Below are 21,793 nucleotides of genomic sequence, written 5' to 3'. Positions count from 1 at the left end.
TGGTTGTAGAGTTGGGGGTCGAGTGTTGCAGCTCGAATGGTTAGGAGGTTGTCGAACAGTTTTTTTCTTTTGACGTTTTTTGGTTGGAGGGTGTGTGAATGGTGCGTGAGTTCTCCTATGTCTGTTTGAAGTGGATTGAATTATTTAGCTGAAGAAATTAGTTACCCCCTCATCCCACACACATTAATTCTCTTCCATTTTTGTTCCCATTATAAAAAAACACTGATAAGTTCCCAGAAAAAAAAAATACATTAAAATAAGAAGTGAAAACAAAGGCCCCTACAGATGAGAACATAACATAAGAATAGCCTAACTGGGTCAGACCAATGGTCCATCATGCCCAGTAGCCCATTCTCATGGTAGCCAATCCAGGACACTAATACCTGGTCAAAACCCAAAGAGTAGCAACATTCCATGCTACCGATCCAGGGCAAGCAGACACTTCCCCCATGTCTTAATAACAGATTATGGACTTTTCCTCCAGGAATTTGTCCAAATCTTTCTTAAAACCAGCTACACTATCTGCTTTTACCATAACTTCTGGCCACTTCATTTTTAAGTTTAGATCTTTCCTTTCAAACAGAGACCTTGCTAGATGTCAAATACAGCACAAGGTAACTTCACATGGACTTATCTGTGCAGGAAATGTGAATCTCCTCATACATCCACCATATAGTGCAAAAATGTGCAAAGGTCTGTTTTTTTCTTTCGATCACTACATAGCCTAATGCCACACAAGCAGCGCTGTTACAAACATATTCTGTAGGTCAATGCTAAGGATAACAAAGTTTCCTTCCTTGGACCAGAAGGAGATACTGATAAACTACTGGAAGAGATCCCAAAACAACACCCAAAGACCCACTCAGTGTGTGAACCAGTTGAGTGGAGTGGACTAACTGGGGGGTGGAAATGGGCCCAGAGTTTGCTCAGCAGAATTTCCCAGACCACCTCTTCCTCTCAACACATTGACACGCTGCCACCACCACCACTAGGAACACCTTACTGGGTAGGCCAGCTATGCTATAAACTTTATAAAACACATTATTATATTTTCTTATAAAGCACATATTTTAACTGAACTCTCTGACATCCTCAGCCTTTCCATTCACAAAAATAGAAGGAAGAAAAGTTCCCATTTCCTGCTGTCTCATGTCCCTGGCCTATACAATATTTTTTTTCTGCAGACCCTTCAAAAGCCTGACCAAAACCTCATTTCACTTGCATTATAAAGTACTGAGGATGCCATCTCTCCCAATCCCAGGTCCTAAAGTTTAAGACAGTAGCACAAACTAATGCTGCCAGATTCAGGAAAAAAAAATTTCGATTAGATTCAGCCTATTGAATTGGTTTTTCAATTCGATTTTTTTCAAAACTCCTGGTTGATTTTATAGCTTTTTCACCCCCTTTGGCTTCTCCTAACCACACTGGCGCTGTGGTGTAAATAAAATAAAGAAACAAAAAGGACTTTTCCTCTCTCTGTTAAATCCTAGCTCACGTTTGCAGTCCAACACCAGCTCTGGCAGGATACACATTTCAAATCTGACATATTATAATCACAAAACAGAAAATAAAATTAATTTTTCTACCTTTTGTTGTCTGGTTACATTTCAAATCTTGTTGGACAAAGGCTCTGGTTTTCTTCTGGTAACTTGCTTGCCAGGGTCTCCCTCTTTCTTCTTTCTGCATGCTAACCATCCATCTGCCTTCTCTGTCCTCCCTTTCCATTTCCCTTCCCTCCCCAGGAAGTCTGGTATCTTTCCTTTTTTTCATCTTCCTCCACAGATCCACCTTTTCTTAACTACCCTTTCATCCGGCATCTCTCCCTCCTTCCCCACCACCCCAGAGTCCACCATCTCTCCCTTTCTTTTCCCAATTACCCTCCTATCCAGTATCTTTATCCCTCCTCCACACCATCCCTTGTGTCCAATTTCTCTCCCTTTCTGTTCCTTCCCTCCCTAAATCCCATGGTCCTTCATCTCTCTCCCTCTCCTCTATTTTCAGACCCATTATTTCTTTCCCCCCCCCAAAGTTTGGCATATGCACATCTCTTTGAACACCCCCTTCCCTCCGTGTACTTCTAAACCAGGGTCCCCCCCAAAGGCCTGTCCCCCCTTAAAGGTCTGCCTGTCCCCCCCTTGAAGGCTTATCCCCCCTCTTGTAGGCCTGTCCCCTCCTTGAAGGCCTGCCTGCCTGTCCCCCCCTTGAAGGCCTGTCCCCCCATTGAAGGCCTGAACCCCTTGAAGGTCTGCACCCCCCCGAAGGCCTGTCCCACCCTCTTGTAGCCTGTCCCCCCCTTGTAGGCCTGTCCCCCCCTTGAAGGCCTGCCTGCCTGCCCCCCCTTGAAGGCCTGCACCCCCCGAAGGCCTGCACCCCTCCGAAGGCCTGCGCCCCCCCCGAAGGCCTGTCTCCTCCTTGAAGGCCTGTCCCCCCTTGAAGGCCTGCCTGCCTTTCCTCCCCTTGAAGGCCTACACCCCCCCCGAAGGCCTACACCCCCCCGAAGGCCTGTCCCCCCTTGAAGGCCTGCCTGCCTTTCCTCCCCTTGAAGGCCTACACCCCCCCCGAAGGCCTACACCCCCCCGAAGGCCTGTCCCACCCCCTTGTAGGCCTGTCCCACCCCCTTGTAGGCCTGTCCCCCCCTTAAAGGCATGCCTGCCCCCCCTTAAAGGCCTGCCTGCCCCCCCCTTGAAGGCCTGTCCCTCCCCCTTGAAGGTCTGCACACCCCCCCGAAGGCCTGCCCCCCCCTTGAAGGCTTGCCTCCCCCCTTGAAGGCCTGCCTGTCCCCCCCTTGAAGGCCTGTCCCCCCTTGAAGGCCTGCCTGCCTGTCACCCCCCTCCACCTTGAAAGCCTGCCTGCCTGCCCGCCCACCCCACCCTGAAGGCCTGATGCCCCGACCCACCCCGAAGGACCGCTCGCCCCCCCTGGCCTCCCCGCACCACCTATGAAGCAGCCGCAGCAGGATCGCAACGTCAGCGATCCCTGCGCTGCTTAGGCGCTGCTTCCTGCGCCGCGGTCCCGCCCCTCTGATGTCAGAGGAGGGGCGGGACCGCGGCGCAGGAAGCAGCGCCCAAGCAGCTCAGGGATCGCTGACATCGTGATCCTGCTGCGGGCTGCTTCACAGGTGATGCAGGAAGGTCAGTGGGGCGAGCGGTCCTTCGGGGGTGGGGGGGACTGAACGGCAAGGCCGGGAGCACCCCCTCAGGGCTGGCACCTGGGGCGCACCGCCCCTCCCGCCCCCCCCCCCCCTTGGTACGCCACTGATCCTGACAATGGATGCCAGTCTGTACAGTTGGGGTGTATATTGCGAAGGGCGCCTAATTTAGGTACACTGGATCCTTATCAGAGAAAGTGGTTGATTGTCCACTTGGAATTTTGAGCCATCCACCTGGTGCTTTAGGCGTTCAGGAGTTTGCTGCAGAGCAAAGTGGTATGAGTTTTCTCGGACAATGTAAAGGCATAGCCTATGTCAATCGCCATGGGGGCACCAAGAGTACTTCTCTATGCTTACTCTAGTCTCAAGGGAATGTACTCGTTCTCTGAGAGCTAGGAGCTCTTTCAGTGAGCACACACATATACTGTAACTTCTCACCAACTGGGAGAAAATCATACATATGACACTCAGTGCAAAAGACTGGCTAGCAATCCTCTTGCTGCTGGACTACTGTCTGCATCTTGTTGGTGAGCTGATTAATTAACCTTATTAAGCTACTAGGAATATATTAGACTAGTATAGAGAGCCTTAGGATTTTATTATATGCTTTATTTAGTGTGTGTTTCTTAGATAGTCTTAGGGTTATATTGTATGCTTATTTACTGTTTGATTCTTTACAGGTAATGAAATATCTCCTGTTGTCCTAATTAGAATAATTGACAATAAATTAAGACTATAAGTAACGAATTGAGCTAGGAGTGGGCAGGAGAGGGGAGGGCCAATTAATGCCACTTAAGGGCTATTATTGTCACTTAATTTAGCAATTAAGATTAGTGTGCAACTGGCATTATGCTAGAAACTGCAGTTTGGAAATTTGGACACCCAACTTTATAGAATTGGGCATATATGCACAAAAGCCAAGAAGACAAGTATTACCGTATTTTCACGCAGATAACGAGCACCCGTGTAAAACGCGCACACGGGTATAGCGCGCAGAAACCACAATTTTATGTACAAAAACTTTTGTATACCGCGCTCACGGGTATACCGCGCATGCAGCCCGACTGTCCTTTCGCCCGCCCCGACTCTCCTCTGGCCACCCCGACTCTCCTTTCGCCCTCCCTGACTCTCCGTGCGCTGTCCCAACTATCCGTTCACCCTCCCTGACTTTCCGTGCACTGCCCCGCCTCTCCGTGCGCTGTCCCGACTCTCCGTTCACCCTCCCTGACTTTCCGTGCACTGCCCCGACTCTCCGTGCGCTGTCCCGACTCTCCGTTCACCCTCCCTGACTTTCCGTGCACTGCCCCGCCTCTCCGTGCGCTGTCCCGACTCTCCGTTCACCCCCACCCCGCACTACATTACGGGCAGGAGGGATCCCAGGCCCTCCTGCCCTCGACGCAAACCCCCCTCCCTCCAACGACCGCCCCCCCCAAGAACCTCCGACCGCCCCCCCAGCCGACCCGCGACCCCCCTGGCCGACCACCACGACACCCCCACCCCCCTTCCCCGTACCTTTGGTAGTTGGCCGGACAGACGGGAGCCAAACCCGCCTGTCCGGCAGGCAGCCAACGACGGATTGAGGCCGGATTGGCCCATCCGTCCCAAAGCTCCGCCTACTGGTGGGGTCTAAGGCGCGTGGGCCAATCAGAATAGGCCCTGGAGCCTTAGGTCCCACCTGGGGGCGCGGCCTGAGGCACATGGTCGGGTTGGGCCCATGTGCCTCAGGCCGCGCCCCCAGGTGGGACCTAAGGCTCCAGGGCCTATTCTGATTGGCCCACGCGCCTTAGGCCCCACCAGTAGGCGGAGCTTTGGGACGGATGGGCCAATCCGGCCTCATTCCGTCGTTGGCTGCCTGCTGGACAGGCGGGTTTGGCTCCCGTCTGTCCGGCCAATTACCAAAGGTACGGGGAAGGGGGGTGGGGGTGTCGTGGGGGTTGGCCAAGGGGGTCGCGGGTCGGCTGGGGGGGCGGTCGGAGGTTCTTGGGGGGGGGGCGGTCATTGGAGGGAGGGGGGTTTGCGTCGAGGGCAGGAGGGCCTGGGATCCCTCCTGCCCGTAATGTAGTGCGGGGTGGGGGTAGGGGGTCACCGTGGCCAGGAGAGTTTGGGCTCCCTCCTGGCCCGATATTGTCGGGGAGTTGGGGAGTCGGCCGGGCAAGAGGGCTTGGGCTCCCTCTTGCTCCGATCGTGGATGCGGGTGCGGGTGGGAGCGCGTGCGAGCGGTCGTTCGGGGGTGGGGGTGCGAGCGGTCCTGCTGGGGGGGGGCGAATCGGGGCGTCGGGCGGGGTGGGAACTATGTAAAAAATTTTTGTATACCGCGCTCACGCGTATAACGCGCGAGGGGTATGTGCGGTAGGTAAAAACGCGTATAACGCGCGCGTTATATGCGTGAAAATACGGTAAAGCCTTTTTCATTATCATTACCCTAAGAGTTGTGAATCATTTGTATTTCTGGTTCAGAAGAAGGCTCACAAAAAAAAAATGTAGGACCTCTCCTTCAGGGAAGAGAAGAATTAAACAGAAGAAAGGCCTGTGAGGGAGGAATCAAAAGAGGAGAGAATGAAAAATCTGGAATCTCTTCGTATTTCATGCTTCTAAAATAGAATAAAAGACTCAGACTTGTCTCTCTTAAATTCACATTTTTGCTATTACGATAGGCAAAGGTGCTTTATTTATTTAAGCTATAGTTGTAATTATATGTATGTGTGAATGTATTTATACATATATAAATAAATAAATGGATAGACTATCTATTAAATGGAAAACAGTACATATTGAATTAAGTTTATTATGTGGTGGTCTTTCACATGATTTTTGAAAGTCTATGAAGCTTGTTACCTCATAATAAAAGATATTTATCCCCAAATATATAGTGCTTTGAGATATGATTACTTCTCAAAACTATTCAGCCTTTTGATAAGCCATCACAATTCCTGGATGGGTTGCATCCATGTATATGGATTTTATTAATAACAACATGTATTGTGATATACTATAGTTTATTTACGCAAAGTGACTTTCAAAATAACATTTATATTTCAATAAAACACAACAAAAAATAAATACATACGCAGCCAAACAACCATTAAAAACAAATACAAAAGTCCCCACCGCTCATAGTCATAGCAGCAAATTCATGGGCTGAGAACCAGGGTTTAAAATCCTGCTGCTGTGATCTTGGGCAAGTCACTTAACTCTCTGTTGCCTCAGGTACAAACTTAGAGGAGCTTTACTAAAGATGAGAGCATATTTACTTCAGCAGGGCCCATAGGAATAAACTGATGCTGTGACGGATAACACATGCTAATCTTTAGTAAAAGACCGCCTTAGATTGTGAACCTTCCAGGGATAGGGAAATACTTATTGTACCTGAATGTAATTCACCTTGAGCTACTACTGAAAAGGTAAAAGATAAAATCCAAAATCCTTTCCCTTCCTGTATAAAATTAGTTATGTAATAAGCATCCTGAGATAGCCAAATCTTACTGGCATTTTATCATCTTGTTAAGAGTAAAATCCATGCTGAGAAACTTTTGTTTCTGTTCTTGTTGTTTTACTCTTTTGGTGGTGAGGGAGAGATTTGAGAATTTTAAATGTGCAGAGGAATGAGTATAATTTATAGGGTGAGAACAGACTGAATAGTGAATGGATATATGGAGTGGAATTCAGGATACAAGACTTCTTGTCTTTCTCTGGCCGTAAAATGCCTGAAATTCAGACCTTGGTGAATTCTAAAGGCTATAAGCTGGCATGGCAGCCGAGGATTGATTGTCCTTGAGGCTGCAGGCAATTTCTACAGACATTTTTGTCAGGCCTCCCCTTTGGCAGATGGTCTTTAAGATTTCTGTGGTGCAGCGGGAAGAGGTATTTCAGTGATCTGGACAGCACTGCAGGCTCCCAAAAGAATTCTCTTTTGGAAATGGAACAGCAAGGAGGTTAGGCAGTTATTGATAGGAGTTACCAGGGCTAGAGAGAAGGTCAGAGCCGGGGTCTCAGGCTGTGATAGCCTGCAGAGAATCACACTACTGAAAACAAAACAAAAAAAAGATAGACCAAAAAAGAAAACCAGCTCAGTTCACATTCTAACAGCTCACAAGAGAGCTAAAAATAATATATAAAGAGGGTGAGGAAGAGATCAATGAAAAGTGAATGCATGCTGTTGCTTCTTAAAAAAAAAAAAAAAATTAAAAACCTTTTTTTAGGGGTTGACAGATTTAATTAATCATCCAGTCCATTGAAACATTGATAATTAACAGAGGCTATGTTACAGATCAGTCTGAGAAGCTGTTTCTGATTTCAACCTTTAATATTTTTTCCCCCATTTTTGGTAACAATGAGCAATTATGGCATTAGGGGGGATGCTGTTATTATAGGCCTGGAGAAACCTGTAATGCTTATCTGATTAAAGAATAATAATATGCGTACCTTTCAGCTTGAATGTTGCTGGGTAGGGGTTGATGGAGAGTTTTACCATGTGGCTTCATTAGATATTACTGAATATTGAATGCCACTCAGATTAAACCTTGGGCTGTTATGTCTTAGTTTTTAACATATAATTAGCAGGAAGTGTAGTGCAGTATTTTATTTTGAGCAAAAATCAACATATGCCTGTTTTTCGTATGACTTGCAGCCAAGCATTGAGGCTTCAAAGTAGCCATTGCAAAGACAATATGGAAAAGCTTCAAGTCTGCCATACTAAACCTGTGTTTATTTGAGGACTGGGTAATCCAGAGAAACCAGAGAAAGAAACAGCTTTGGCAGACTGTTCAACAACACTCATTCATCTTTAAGGTGAAATGTTCAATTGGACATAAAATCGCCTTTCACTCGTTATTAACATTTTTGCTTCTTTTTTTCCCCCCTTCCAATCCTGGTTATCTCCAATTACAGCAGCACAGAGATCAGAGCCCAGCTGTTGAGGTTACTGTGTGTGCAGGAAAATCTGCTCTGAGCTTTGTCTAAAAGCTGATCTGTAATTACTGGCATACAATGATAATGGAGGCTAATATCTATAACATGTGCTTAGGGTTGTTTTGCCTGCACACTGGATCACATTTCTTTCCTGGAGGTCAGTTTGCTTATTCTAGCACCAAAATTATCTAGATAGTGGTGTGATGGATGACCTAATGAAATGAGTGCTCAGGGAAGGAAAAATGGATGTGATCAGGCAATCAACTGATAAAGGCTGTTATGGACAGTAACCCTTTTACAGAAATAAGACTTTTTGGTAGTGGAGTAATGTATGGTGGGGAATTGCCCTACCTAGATTTTCTTTACCATTGCCCTGGTTTTTGGGGAAAATTCCCTGGATCAAACAGCGTTGAATTAAAACTCTTATATAGTTATTCATTGACACAATATACAACACTCTTAATGATAATAATAACTTTATTTTTTCTATACCGCCATAATCTTGCGACTTCTAGGCGGTTTACAATGAAAGAGAGCTGTGAGAACTAGCAGAGTATTTGTGGCGCACTAGGCTTAGATTCACCAGTTATATGTTAAGGATAGAACTAGAGAAGGAAAATGGTGAGCAGAGAAGTCAATTGAAGGTGAAATCTCTTCTAGAGCAGAAATACTTTGCCTACATGATTTGTCTCTGTCTCGGGCCCAGGTTTATCCCAAATAACCTTTGGTGTGCATTCCAACAGCCCGGGTCTCAGGGAAGGTGAGCTGCATATTCCTGTTGTTGGTGATTTACTGTTACAGCTGCTTCCTCTTTGTGATTTAATTTTAAGTTCAGGCCCACAGGGGGCTAATGGTCCCCACCTCGGCAGCTTGAAGAGCTAACTGTTGTTTTCCACCTGGCTGTTATTTCCATTCCTGTTCAAAGTGATTCTTTCTTCATCTGCACCTAGCAACAGCAAGGCAGCGTTCCAGCAGCTCTCTACAAGGTGAAAACATGGAACCATTTGGATGGAAAAATTCTAAATTAAAGTTATTCAGTGTAATTTAAAATATTCACAGTGCTCTCTATAGTTGAATGCCAACAACCGGAAAATAATTGCTAATGTCCTGTTTTTGTAACCTACTGCAAAATGTGTTGTGTTATAATTCCATTTTATAGCTTTTTTTCCCCCTTTTCAAATCCCCATTGCCTGTTTATGTCAACATAAGAACATAAGAATTGCCGCTGCTGGGCCAGACCAGTGGTCCATCGCGCCCAACAGTCCGCTCACGCGGCAGCCCCCAGGTCAAAGACCAGTGCCCTAACTGAGACCAGCCTCACCTGCGTACATTCCGGTTCAGCAGAAACTTGCCTAGCCTTGTCTAGTATGGATTCCTTTCTTTAGCTTGTTGCGAGTTCAGGGACATAGCAGTGCATGGTCTAGTTGGTTATGCTAATGCTTGAAGCAATGTTGTAGTAAATTATCATAATACTCTAAGGTACTAATATTTGTTACAGTTCTTCCACCTTCTTTCTTCATTCATCCATAATGCTGCTTTAGCCAAAGACCTCAGAAATACCACTCCACCACCCACATATAAGCTTTTTCAATGGGGAGAATACTGTGTTAAATCCTCACCGGTCGAGGTTTGCAGCTTTTCTAATTTAAATTAGAATTTTAGAATTTTGTGAAACTCGATGCTTGTGACAGAAGACTTCAGTCATAACAGTCAAGTTTGGACTCCTTGAACTTTACAGTATAGTAAATACAGATGTACAAAAGCATCTAGCAAAACTACCTGTGCAAACTGAATATATAGTATCTGCCAGATGATGTGTTCAGAAATGGTATTGAAAAAGAATTATATTTATCTTTTTATAGGAATTAGAGAGAATTTTATAATGGGAATGAAATAGATGGAGTAGCAGTGATCCCAGGCACTGGCACGAAGGACTATATATAAACAACTAACCGGGCAAAATTAGGTCTGCTGTGTGGATATGGCACTCGATATTAGCCATATCTATAGAAATTTTGGTATCATTGCTTAGCCTTTATATTCCAATGTCGGTGCCTGGAAATGCTATGTTTGAATATGTGGGTCTAATTTGGCCAGCAGCAGTAAGCATTAAAAAAAAAAAAAAAGCTCACCACCACAAGCTGAATATCAACCAGTAAGAAACTCCTATTATTGGGTGCCTTATTACTCCTCCCTTCTTCCACAGCACATTCCTAGGGCAAAATAAAAGAGAAAAAAAGAACCTGAACCAAAATGGACATACTAGAAATTGGGAAATGCTGTCAAAGAAGCGTATCTAAACACAAATGTGTCCCTTACTATGTAGTTAGAGTAGTTGGAGCTATATGGAACTGAGTTTTGAATTACAGACAAGGAAGTGACCCTTGTATCTTTATTTTGTTTGTTGTTTTTTTAATGAATTTATGATGTGGAAGAGTATCCACAGTTTTCCACTTCTAGCTGGCCCTGTAACAGAGCTGTGATCTGAAAATCAAATCCAGGTCTTCTATATGGCAGTATACAGTATCTACCACTGAGTCACTGAGCCAGCCCCTAAGATGCTTCATTAAAAAAAATAAATAAAAAATGATGACAACCACCACCTCTGCTATATACCACTTTTTGTAAAGAATTATTTTTCTTGTTAATTTTTTATTTTTAGGGAAAAAAAAGGTTATGTTGGATATTCAAAATTGGGAACTTATATAGATATTTGTCTACAAATTCAACCCCCCCCACTCCATTTATAAAGTTGCATTAATGGCTACCGCATGGCAAAAGCCGCTTCTTTTCAGTTGTGGCGGTACCTACCATGACAGCTTAATGATCCTAGCCATGTAAAGGTGAAAATACCTGAGAAGATCATAGCTTAGCAGATCCCTAAGCTATCATATCAGATGTGAAGAAGAAAGACATTAGTGGAAGCTGCTGTGGCTCAATGGGTAAAGGCCCTGTTCCCATCTTCCAGAGGTCATAGGTTCAAATCCCAGCACATATTTTAGGGCTCCTTTTATGAAGGTGCGCTAGGGTTTTTAGCGCACACACAAAATTACTGCGCGCTATAGTGCATGGTAGCCGAAAATCTACTGCCTCCTAAAATCATTCTTTACGAAAAGGAGGCGGTAGTGGCTAGTGCACTCCTAAATCTACCGCCTCCTAAAATCATTCTTTACGAAAAGGAGGCGGTAGTGGCTAGTGCGCTCCTAAAAAGGAGGCAGTAGTGGCTAGCGTGCTCGGGAATTTAACGCGCACTATTGCGCTTGTTAAGGCCCTAGCGCACCTTTTTAAAAGGAGCCCTTAATTGTGGCATACTACCTTGCAGGTGCACCTTAATGTTCTCACAATGAGGTAAGCATTGTGAAGCTGCACACCTCCATTTGCAATGAAGTAGAAGCCATGCTAAGGTCTGTATCTGTTTTTTTTCTGTTTTTAAGCTTTTGCAAATAAAGTTATGTATACAATCTATATATATTTTTCATGTGCTTTCTTTTCTTTCAAGAATGAACTTATTGGAGCACTGTTTAGTCAGAAAAAAGGGTAGCTTTTTAGCAAGAAACCTAAAGCTTTGGATGTTTTCCTCTAATTAGCAAATAACATTGCTGTTTGTCCACATAAATAGGTTTTGCATGCAATATATCTGTTTTGATGTGTCCTGTTTATGTGGTGCCTTATTAAATGTATTTTAAGCTTAATAAAAATTAAAACCCAGAGAGCTATTTAGCAGATCGCATTAAGGACGTCCTAACTGTGCCTAAGTTCCATTCATAGAACTCAGGTCTATCTGAAGCCCAAACTATGTAGATCTGGTTTTCATTTGTCTACAATGTAGGCATGAGATGGATGCCCTAGGTCGCTCAGCGTTATGCAAATAAATCGAAGGATGCCCATATTGAAGCCTCGCCTAGACCATGCCCATTCCACGCCTATACCTATTCTGTTAGGCGTGAGTTTTCCTAATGGGCATCCTTGAAATTGTGGATGTGCCTACAAAGTGACATCCACATCCTTTGGACGTCCATGTGCCATTTATTTTTCATTAAGACCCTTAAATGGTTCATTAATCACTTAGTTTGGATGCCTAAGTCCCACTCAGCGTTAGGCGGGATTTAGGTGCTCTTTATAGAATCAGGGCCTTTATTGTTAAACAGTATCTAATGTAACAAATACAGGTCACTGCAACTGGTGAGTGAAAATGAACAACGGCACTTAGATGTGACCTATTTATAAGAACAGGAGAACGGGAAGTTCTCCACAAAAGTGGACAGTAGTGACCATTCCAGATTCATCTTTTCTCTGGGAAAATGAAACATGAAATCTGGTCACTATGAGCAAGTTCTCTCACACACATCCCACCTGCCATCAATCATTCTGCTCTTCTCTCTCTCAAAGAGCTTGTTGATTTTTGCTGTCTAATGAGATTGGGAGATACAAGATCAAGAGGTTCTTCTTGCACTTCAGCACAACAGTTACTTCAAAGTCTAAAAACATGTCTGATGTTAACAAACTATATTTAAAAAGTTTTGATCTCACTTGCCACTGGAAAGCACTATGCACAAACTTGGGCAAAAATAGAACTGGAACCTTATCATATCATAAAATAATAAACTCCCAGCACTCAAAAAGCAACAACCTTATATGTAAAAAAAAAAAAAAAATGGGGAGAAGTGCTTCTGCTAGTCCAGGATATAGGAAAGACAAAATGATGTCATCGACAGGGGCAGAAGGAATGTGGAAGGCATGCTGGTGCTGCTTATCCCCTGCCACTAGTACACGTATCACCTGGGATATGCGTACCGCATATTGGGAACCTCTGATCTAGGTATCACGTTCTAATGTACACATTCTAGCTAGATATATAGCCACAAAATACAGATACAGTAGAAACCCAATTGTAATAGAAAAAAATATTTTTGGATGCCTGAGGCGCATTTGCGTCCGTTTCTAAATTGTGATCGGAGACGTTGCACCCTGAGGTAGCTGTAGAGTGAAACGCTGGCCACCGTCGGTGTACCGATCATTTAAAGCTAAGTAGTGATAAGATATTTTTTATCTATCATTCAGTACTTCTATTTAAGAACTTTTTAATAGTGCAGAGTTTTTGTTATTTCAGGAGGTTTTTTAGCCAATGAGGTGAACGCCTTACCACCGCTATTCCACCATTGTGGAGGTGGGAGGGCCCTTGTCTGAGGCTTTTTCCTCCACTGACATCTACATTGAACCTGCACTTGTCTTTATTCCTTCTGTAGACAACTGATATCCGACCATCGTAGAAGTTTTTTCTATCACATTCTAGCTGGATAACACTTTCACCCACATCCCTCACCCATGAGGTGCTCCTTCCTGAAAAAATTACAAAAAATTCTAAATAATGCAGGACTAACACCCTTTCAGGCAAATTACTTCAAAATGCTTTAAGCCCATTAAGAACCCATTAGCGCGTAACACGGTTTAGTAAGAGGCCACATAGTTTGGAACTGGGATATATGCCTTTATTTTATAAAGTATGCAATAAATTAACAGAGCACATGTACACACTTCCACCTGTCTCGGAGCTGGTTTGAATTTGAGAGTGGGCATTGGTACACTGTTGAAGCTGAGTATGAGAGCCTGTTCTATAAGAACACAGAGGGACCTGTCTTGCATATAAATGAGGCATAAACTATGCTCCTTTTTGAATGTCACACATACCCATCCTATCTAAAATGACCCCCTTATGTACAGAATAATAAGCTTTTATAAAATTGCTTGGGTTATACATAGATAGAAGCATATATCAGTTTCTTAGTGCACACTTTTTCTCGGAGTAAGCACACACATTCCCATGTGTTATTATTTGCATGCCTTACTATGAAATACATGCAGAATTATTTTTAAATGGTCAGGACATCTGCACAAGAAGGTATAACTGTGTATGGGCAGATATTTTATGAAGATAGATACACCCATAAGTATTTTTATAAAATAGGCAAACCATTCATTTTTCTGTTGTACAAATTAAGCAGCCTGCTGTAAAATTGCACTTAGGGTTATCAGATGTCCGGGAAAACCCAGACACGTCCTATTTTTAGAGGACTGACCAGCCAGATGGATTTTCAAAACCTGGCAGTTTCTCCAGGTTTTGGAAAGCCTGAGCTCCAAGCATGCTCTGAAGTGCTCCAGACGTGATCCTGAGCTCAGGGAAGACAACAAAAGTTTGTGTGGGAGCGTGACTGGGGGCGGAACAGGGCCAGGGGCAAGATGGGGTAGAGACAGGGGCGGAATAGGATATGACTGGGGGCAGAACGGGGTGATGCCACATGTCCTCTTTTTTTTTTTTTTTACTTTAAAAATCTGGTAACCCTAATTTCACTGCCTGTGCAACCTGTAATTTTATTTAACTAGTTTTCCTATCTGTTCTTATCAATATTGTTTATGCCAGTGTTTCCCAACTCTGTTCTGGAGACACATCTGGTTGGGAACACAGTGACTTGGGAGACGAGTCTCATCACAGCACTGAATCTCTCAGGAGTGTATTTGAGATGCTCCTTTTAGATCTCACTCACCCAATGAAGAAAATCTTTGTCTAGGCAGCTAATCCCTGTGGTGTTCTTCCCTTGAGTCCTGAGCTTCTGTCTCCTGGCTTCTTCAGCACAGATCCCGTTCTGGGTCTTTCTCCGACTCTTAAGCTGGTAGCCTAGTCAGCCATTAAGGATGCACTCAACCAGCCTGAGCCTCAGCTTCTTATGGGCTCTTTACTTATCATGACCAGATTAGTTCAGTGGTTAAAAATTGTTTTTATAAGCTACGTCTCATTAGATCCTTATCAAAAGTTTTAAAACCAGAAGCTCTTAACATTCTCATTCACTCATTAATTATTTCCAGGCTTGACTATTGCAACACTTTATGCCATGGTATAACCCAAAAAGGAAATAAGAAGATTACAGATAATACAAAATACAGCAATAAAAATTATTACTAATTCAAAAAAATATGATCACGTTACACCACTTTTACAAGCAGCACATTGGTTACCAATTACACATAGAATAACTTTTAAAATTATACTGTTAACCTTTAAAATTCAACAATCTAATGCTCCAATATTTTTGGATCGTCTCTTGATACCGTATTCTCCATTCAGGGCACTTAGATCAACAGTAGAGAATGACACGGTAGTTGTTACCCGCGGCTAGCCGCGGGTAACCAGCCAAAACGGTGACCAAAAAAAAAGGTCACCGCGAGATCGGGGACAAGGCCATTCACCACTCCGTGGAGCGGTGAATGGTTAGTACGCGGTGAACGAGCGTTCGATCCGGCAGCTCCCTCTCTCTCGCCGGTCGTCCAGCCATGCATCTCCCTCCCTCCTTTTCCCTTATCTTTTCTTGTTGAAACTGGTGATTTCTATAAGGCTATGAGCTGTATTACAGCCGGAGCCTTGAAGTTGCGTTGCGTTGCCTGCTGGAAAAGTCTCCTCTGACGCAACTTCCTGTTTCCAGTTGCATCGGAGGAGACTTTTCTAGCAGGCAACCCGATGCGACTTCAAGGCTCCGGCTGTAATACAGCCTTATACAAATTGCCAGTTTCGCCACAAAAGAAGGTAAGGGAAAGGGAGGGAGGGAGGGAAATGCACAGCTGGCCGGAAGGAAGGAGCTGCTGGACCGCGTGAAGGGTACTTGGGGTGGGGGGATGGAGAGGAGAAGACGCTGAAGACGGGGATGGGGCGGTGAAAGGGACAGCGGGGACAGTGACGGGGTGATGAAGGGGACGGCAGAGACAGGGACGGGGCGATGAAGGGGACGTGAAGAGTATGGTGGTCCGGAGACGGGGCAGTGACAGGGACAGAATTTTTCCCCGTGTCATTCTCTAATCAACATAACAACATTTACTGACTATCCCTTCTTTAAAAGTAATAGGGACCAGGATATCTACTATTTTCTCGGTTATAGCACCCCAGCTCTGGAATAATTTACCAATATATTTATGTAATTAATCCTCTAGAAAAATTCAAGCGCTCTATAAAAAGTTTCCTGTATAAGGATGCATTTGAAATACAGATAGTATAACCTATCAATCATTAAATCTCTTAGATCCTAATTAGACCTACGGGCAGGTTGTAAATCTATCTTCTTTCTTTCTATGATTATTTCTGCCTTATATCCCTTTTTTCTTTTGTGTTACCCACCATATGTGTTTTATGTTTCTTTTCTTTCTTTAAAGATTGTAGTTCATCCCCCTCACATTCTGTACCAGTTATTTATTAGTTCATATATATTTTAGTTCAGTAGTTAAAAATTGCTTTTATAAGTTACGTCTCATCAGATCATTATCAAAAATTTTAAAACCTGAAGCTCTCAACATTCTAATCCACTCATTAATCATTTCTAGGCTAGATTATTGCAATACTTTATACCATGGCATAACCAATAAAGAAATAAGAAGGCTAAAGATAATACAAAATACAGCAATACAAATTATTACAAATTCAAAAAAATATGACCACGTTAAACCACTTTTACAAGCTACACATTGGCTACCAATCACACATAGAATAACTTTTAAAATCATACTGTTAACTTTCAACAATCACATGCTCTGATATTCCTGGATCGTTTTTTGATACCGTATTCTCCATTTAGGGCACTCAGGTCAACACAACATTTATTAACTATTCCTTCTCTAAAAATAATAGGGACCAGAAGATCTACCATTTTCTCGGTCATAGCACCCCAGCTTTGGAACAATTTACCACTACACCTACGTAATGATCCTTCCTTAGAAAAATTCAAGCGCTCCTTAAAAAGCTTTCTGTATAAGGATGCATTCAAAACATAGACAGCAAAACTTACCAATTACTAAACCTTTAGACCTTAATCAATCTTATGAGTAGGTTGCCAAATTATCCTTTATTTTATTTTATTATTTCTTTTTATGTGTTCCCGCCGTATGTGTTCTTCCCTAAATGTTTCTTTTCTTTCTTTAAAGGTTGTAGTTCATCCCCCTTGCCTTTTGTACCAGTTTGTATTAGAACGTATATAATTTGTATATAATGTCTTGTTTTGTCCTCCCCTTTTTAAAAAAAAAAATTGTTATACACATTGAAATATATGATATTGCGTAGATAACAAATCTTAATAAACTTGAAACTTAAAACTGTTCTGTTTTGTCTCCTATTTTTAAAATGTTCCACGCATTGAAGTATTAGGCATTGTGTGTACAACAAACCTTAATAAAACTTGAAACTTGAAACTCTTCTCTTTCCTTAGATTCCTCCAGGGGCAGGAAACTAAGAAGAAAGATCCCTGGCTGCTGGTTGTAAAGGCATCATACTTTTCTTTGAAATAGAGGGAGATAACCTCTGCTATAAGAGTACCAGGCAGGCCTGACCTCCCTGACTCTGTCCAAATAACAGAGGTTAGCTCTAGAACAATGACCCGGATTCTTGTTACTACACAGAGAATACATAACTGTATCCTGCTATACATAATTCCAGATTTCAAGTTTATAATGGTGCCAAATCACCTCGGCCTCAACACCCATTTGCTCCTGCCTTGGCATTGCTATCTTTGAAAGTGGCAATACATGAGACTCTAAGGTGCATCCTGGGATGCAATGAGCAGGGTTGGTCTGCCAAATAAGGGAGCTCTTATTTAATAGTATAAAAACCCCCTTATTTGTCAGACTGATTCTGCTTGGTGCATTCCAGAATATACCACACAATGTCATGTATTGCTATTTTCAAAGATAGCAGTGCTGAGGTAATAATAGTAGTAACTTTATTCTTCTATACCACCAATAATCATGCAACTTCTAGGTGGTTTACATTTGAAGAGAGCTGGACAATCGGCGAATTACAATATGCAGATAGTCAGTGAAATTACAGTATGTAGAATCTTGAAATACAGTGAAATACAATATACAGTTTGTTAAGTATTTTCAGAGGGGACATGTTAGAAATAGGAGCAAATTACCAAATACAGTTTGTTAAGAGTTTCGGAGGGGCATTGGATAGAAAAAGAAAAGGATTAACAGAGTTACTGTTTAGGTGATATATCTGTCGAATAAGGCAATTCTTATGGCTTTTCTAAAAACGTCGTAGGTCAGTCTAGCTCCATTAATGTAGTTGTCAAGCCAGTGTTGTTTGTTTGCTTGATACATAAAGGTTCTTTCCAGAAAGGTTTTGTATTTAATGCCGGTAGTGCTTGGATATGCAAATAGATTGCAGTTTCTGGTTTGTCTTATGGGACTGTATAATACGAAGTGGGATAGCAAGTATGTAAGAGCTAGTCCCCAAACCAGCTTGAAACATATGCAAGAGAATTAGAATATTATTTGTGCCTTGACTGGCAGCCAGTGCAGCAGTTTGTAGTAGGGGTTGACATGGTTGCTTTTTTTCAATCCAAATAGGTAGGAGCAAGTAAGCACTGATTCTGCCTCTTTCAAAAGTATGCAATTTGAAAAGTTGCCTGGGAAGGGCCCGAAAGTGGTGCAACTAGACACCAATATCCTGTTTCCAAAAGTGGCTAACCCAGGTCCCAAGTACCTAGCTAGATCCCAAATAGTAAAACAGATTTTATGCTGCTTATCCCTGGAATAAGCAGTGGATTTCCTCAACCCATCTCAATAAAAACCTATGGACTTCTCTCCTTTAGAATCTGCATGCTTAGATTCTTCATTCTCATCTCTTATAGCTTTTGATGCAGATCCTTCATCATTCTGACTGCCTTTTTTTTTGGGGGGGGGAGGGGTGGGGGTGGGTCTGAACCACCTGTAGCCTTATCTCTGTCCAGAACCAAATCCTGTGTGATTTTATCAGTGACCTGTAGAGTGGCATTATTGCCTTCTGCCCTCAACATTCTCCTGGTTCTCGCCACCACCTTATTTTCCCTTTTCTGCCTCCTTGAAAGCATCAGAAATGTTCACCCTATGGTCAAGAAAATCATTTAAATCATATTTTAGTCAGAAAGTTAAAATCGCTAAAGGGAAGTTATTTTATTTTTTTAACTTTATTTAGTTTTTAATGCCAACAAAAAGTGCATTACAATTTACATACAAATAATAATAATAATAATCAAATAAGCACTTATAAACAATCAGAATCTATACAAAAAAATAAAATTCCCTCCCCCATCCAACATTGCCATCAGGAATAATACCAAAACAAAAGATTTACCCCCCTCCCCCCTGGATGTGTGGGTGCAAAACAATGCAAAAAAAATAAAATAAAGGGCAACTATAACAAGTCTACAAATACGTCAATGGACCCCAAACCAATGTGAATATCTTATTATGCCCCAGCAAGTCAGCATTCATTTTCTCATACTTATAAGTTAAGCATAAGCTTGCCCACCAGAAAATAAAACTAAGGTGCTCCCAATTCTTCCAAAGGGAAGTTCTAACAGTGACTATTAATGGTGCAGTAATTTATAGAAGTGACTATGCAGAACATATCAAACACGGTAAATAAATTAAGAAATGCTGTTCTCCAACGGGCTGACAGTTGATCTCTCTTCCTTCTTCTCCTCACAAACTTTGTGAACTCTAAAGAATGGGATTTTTATGCCAGCTCTTGTATTGTAAAAAGACAAAGCAAACCACATAGAGTACTTCCCTACAGATGAAAACCAGGTTCCTAGATGCCAAGAAATAAACATTTCAGTTACTTGGCCATGATCAGTAGCAATCTGTGTAACAAACAGCATGGATGTAGAGTGCTGTCATTTATGTAATGCATTCAAGGTAATCTATAATGGCAGTTCTTGCAGAGTGTCTGATCTGTAGCACTGTTAACATGTCTGGCTTTCTACCTTGCATTAGCCTCTTGTAACAGAATTATGTGGAACTAGTTATGAGCATTTTTGCACAATTGTTTCTGTGGCAGGGTTTGTGGAGTTGAGAAAACCTGGAATATGGATTAAACTGTTTCTGCTGCTAGTCCTGAATAAGATACTGTTTAAAATGCACAATGTTAGTCAATGGTCATGAATGTTAATCTCGCCCAGAACACAGCCATAATTTACTGCATTGTTGTAGCACTCTGGCACTCATAAAATGAACTTAATAACCCACGGCTGCCCATGGGATAAGCCTCTTTCTCTTCACAATTGAACATTCAGCCTGACTGCATAATGGTCTGGTGAAATACTGCATTAAAAAGGGGTGAGCAGCTGTATGATAAAATAAACAGCACTAAAACAGATTTGTTAATTATCTCCTTCCTTTATTCACAGAGGGTGTTTGTGAGATATGGCTGACCAGTGAAGACACTGGAGCCTATGGCAGAGACATTGGCACAGATCTCCCAACACTCCTATGGAAGCTTGTGGAAGTGATTCCTGAGGGAGCTTTGCTGAGACTTGGCATGACAAACCCTCCCTATATTTTAGAACATCTGGAGGTAAGGAGAAGAGTCATCATTTATCCACTATCGGGCGTTAATTACTTGAGTCCATGTGTGTGGGTTGAAAAGCTTGCTGTAGGATTCTAGTTAAGGCTTTGGTTCCTATGAAACAGCTTATAGGATAGCTATCCAGAATACTGGCTTAGTAAAACACTTAATATTTTAACTCTACCATTCCTAACTAACTTGCACACCTTATTATACAGTAATCTTATTATTTAGTATCTCAAATTGAAAGTCGGTACAGCTTCTATACTTTACAGCTCTCTAGAACCTATGATTTTCCTTAGCTACCATGCCCTCACACATTTGATCTTATAAAAACCAAGGTGCACTATTGATTTTCAGTCAAGGATGCTATCTAATAAGCCAAATGTTTTTCAGAGTAATATTGCTATGTGTGTGTGTGACCTGCACATTTTATGAGGGTGGAATGGTTAGGCTTACTTTTACAACCTGAACCTAGGTGACTGCATGTCTACTCGTGATTATGAACAGTCCTGTGAAAGAATTCACCCTTAGCCCAGGAGATGTGCACAAACAGATTCCCACTGAGAATTAAGTGGGAATGAGACATCTTCGTATAAGGATAGAGGCAATGAGAAAGGGAATAAGATTTGTAGGTAGAATCAATTGCAGTTTATAAATGTACCAAAAGGCATGGCTCAAAAGAGGAAAAAAAAAACCCCCACACAGTCGATAGGTTGTTCAGAAAAATTAGCACATTGAGTTCAGTCAGATGGCCCACTTAAGCTTGCTAAATTTCTTATACTGAATCTCACTTCAAATAATTTATTTGGGTGTATTGTTATCCTCTACATAACTACAATATTAAATTTAATTGTAATACAAAGTTTCTGAAAACTTGGTGCTCACTAATTCCATGTAGGGTTGTATAAGCATCAGAGACATGACTTCATAAACATATGAAAGCAGATACTTAAAATCTGGGGTTGGGGGGGTGTAAAAAGAGGGTTTTCAAACAGACTGCTCACTCTAAGTGGATAATTCTGCAATACAAAGCTAATTGTTCAATGTCAGAATGTCACCTAGAACGTATTCTCTTTGGGCAACCGTTGAAAATTCAAGATAAATTTTCTAGCATTTGAGATAAAAAAGTAAAATTTTGATGTTAGCGAGCTCTGCTTGCACATGCCTAATAAAAAAAAATATCCTAAATAAAACTAGTTGCAAAATTTAATTGTTTATTAAATAAAAGACAAATTGAGAGAATGGTATTTTACATTTTGATGAAATCCAGAGTTTTGTCTTACTACCTGGTGATCCTCAAAAATGGCTTATATCTAAAGTATTACTTTACTACATTAGTGGAAGTTATTAACAAAACTGAATATGTTGAT

At 42.3% G+C, this 21,793-nt stretch overlaps 1 protein-coding gene across 5 annotated transcripts in view; it reads left to right on the top strand.

Annotated features, from left to right (window-relative positions):
• CDKAL1 (CDK5 regulatory subunit associated protein 1 like 1) overlaps positions 1 to 21,793 on the top strand; it is a 1,479,984-nt gene that overhangs the window by 864,803 nt on the left and 593,388 nt on the right. For all 5 annotated transcript variants that reach the window (XM_033934562.1, XM_033934560.1, XM_033934561.1 and 2 more), the window contains exon 9: positions 20,263 to 20,429. In XM_033934562.1, the coding sequence (XP_033790453.1) occupies positions 20,263 to 20,429 (167 nt within the window). The remainder of the gene's footprint in view (positions 1 to 20,262; positions 20,430 to 21,793) is intronic.

Source organism: Geotrypetes seraphini, chromosome 2, assembly GCF_902459505.1.
Source record: "Geotrypetes seraphini chromosome 2, aGeoSer1.1, whole genome shotgun sequence".
Classification (NCBI taxonomy): Eukaryota; Metazoa; Chordata; class Amphibia; order Gymnophiona; family Dermophiidae; genus Geotrypetes; species Geotrypetes seraphini.
Note: the sequence above shows the minus strand (reverse complement) of the source record. Positions and strands in the feature narration are given on the sequence as shown.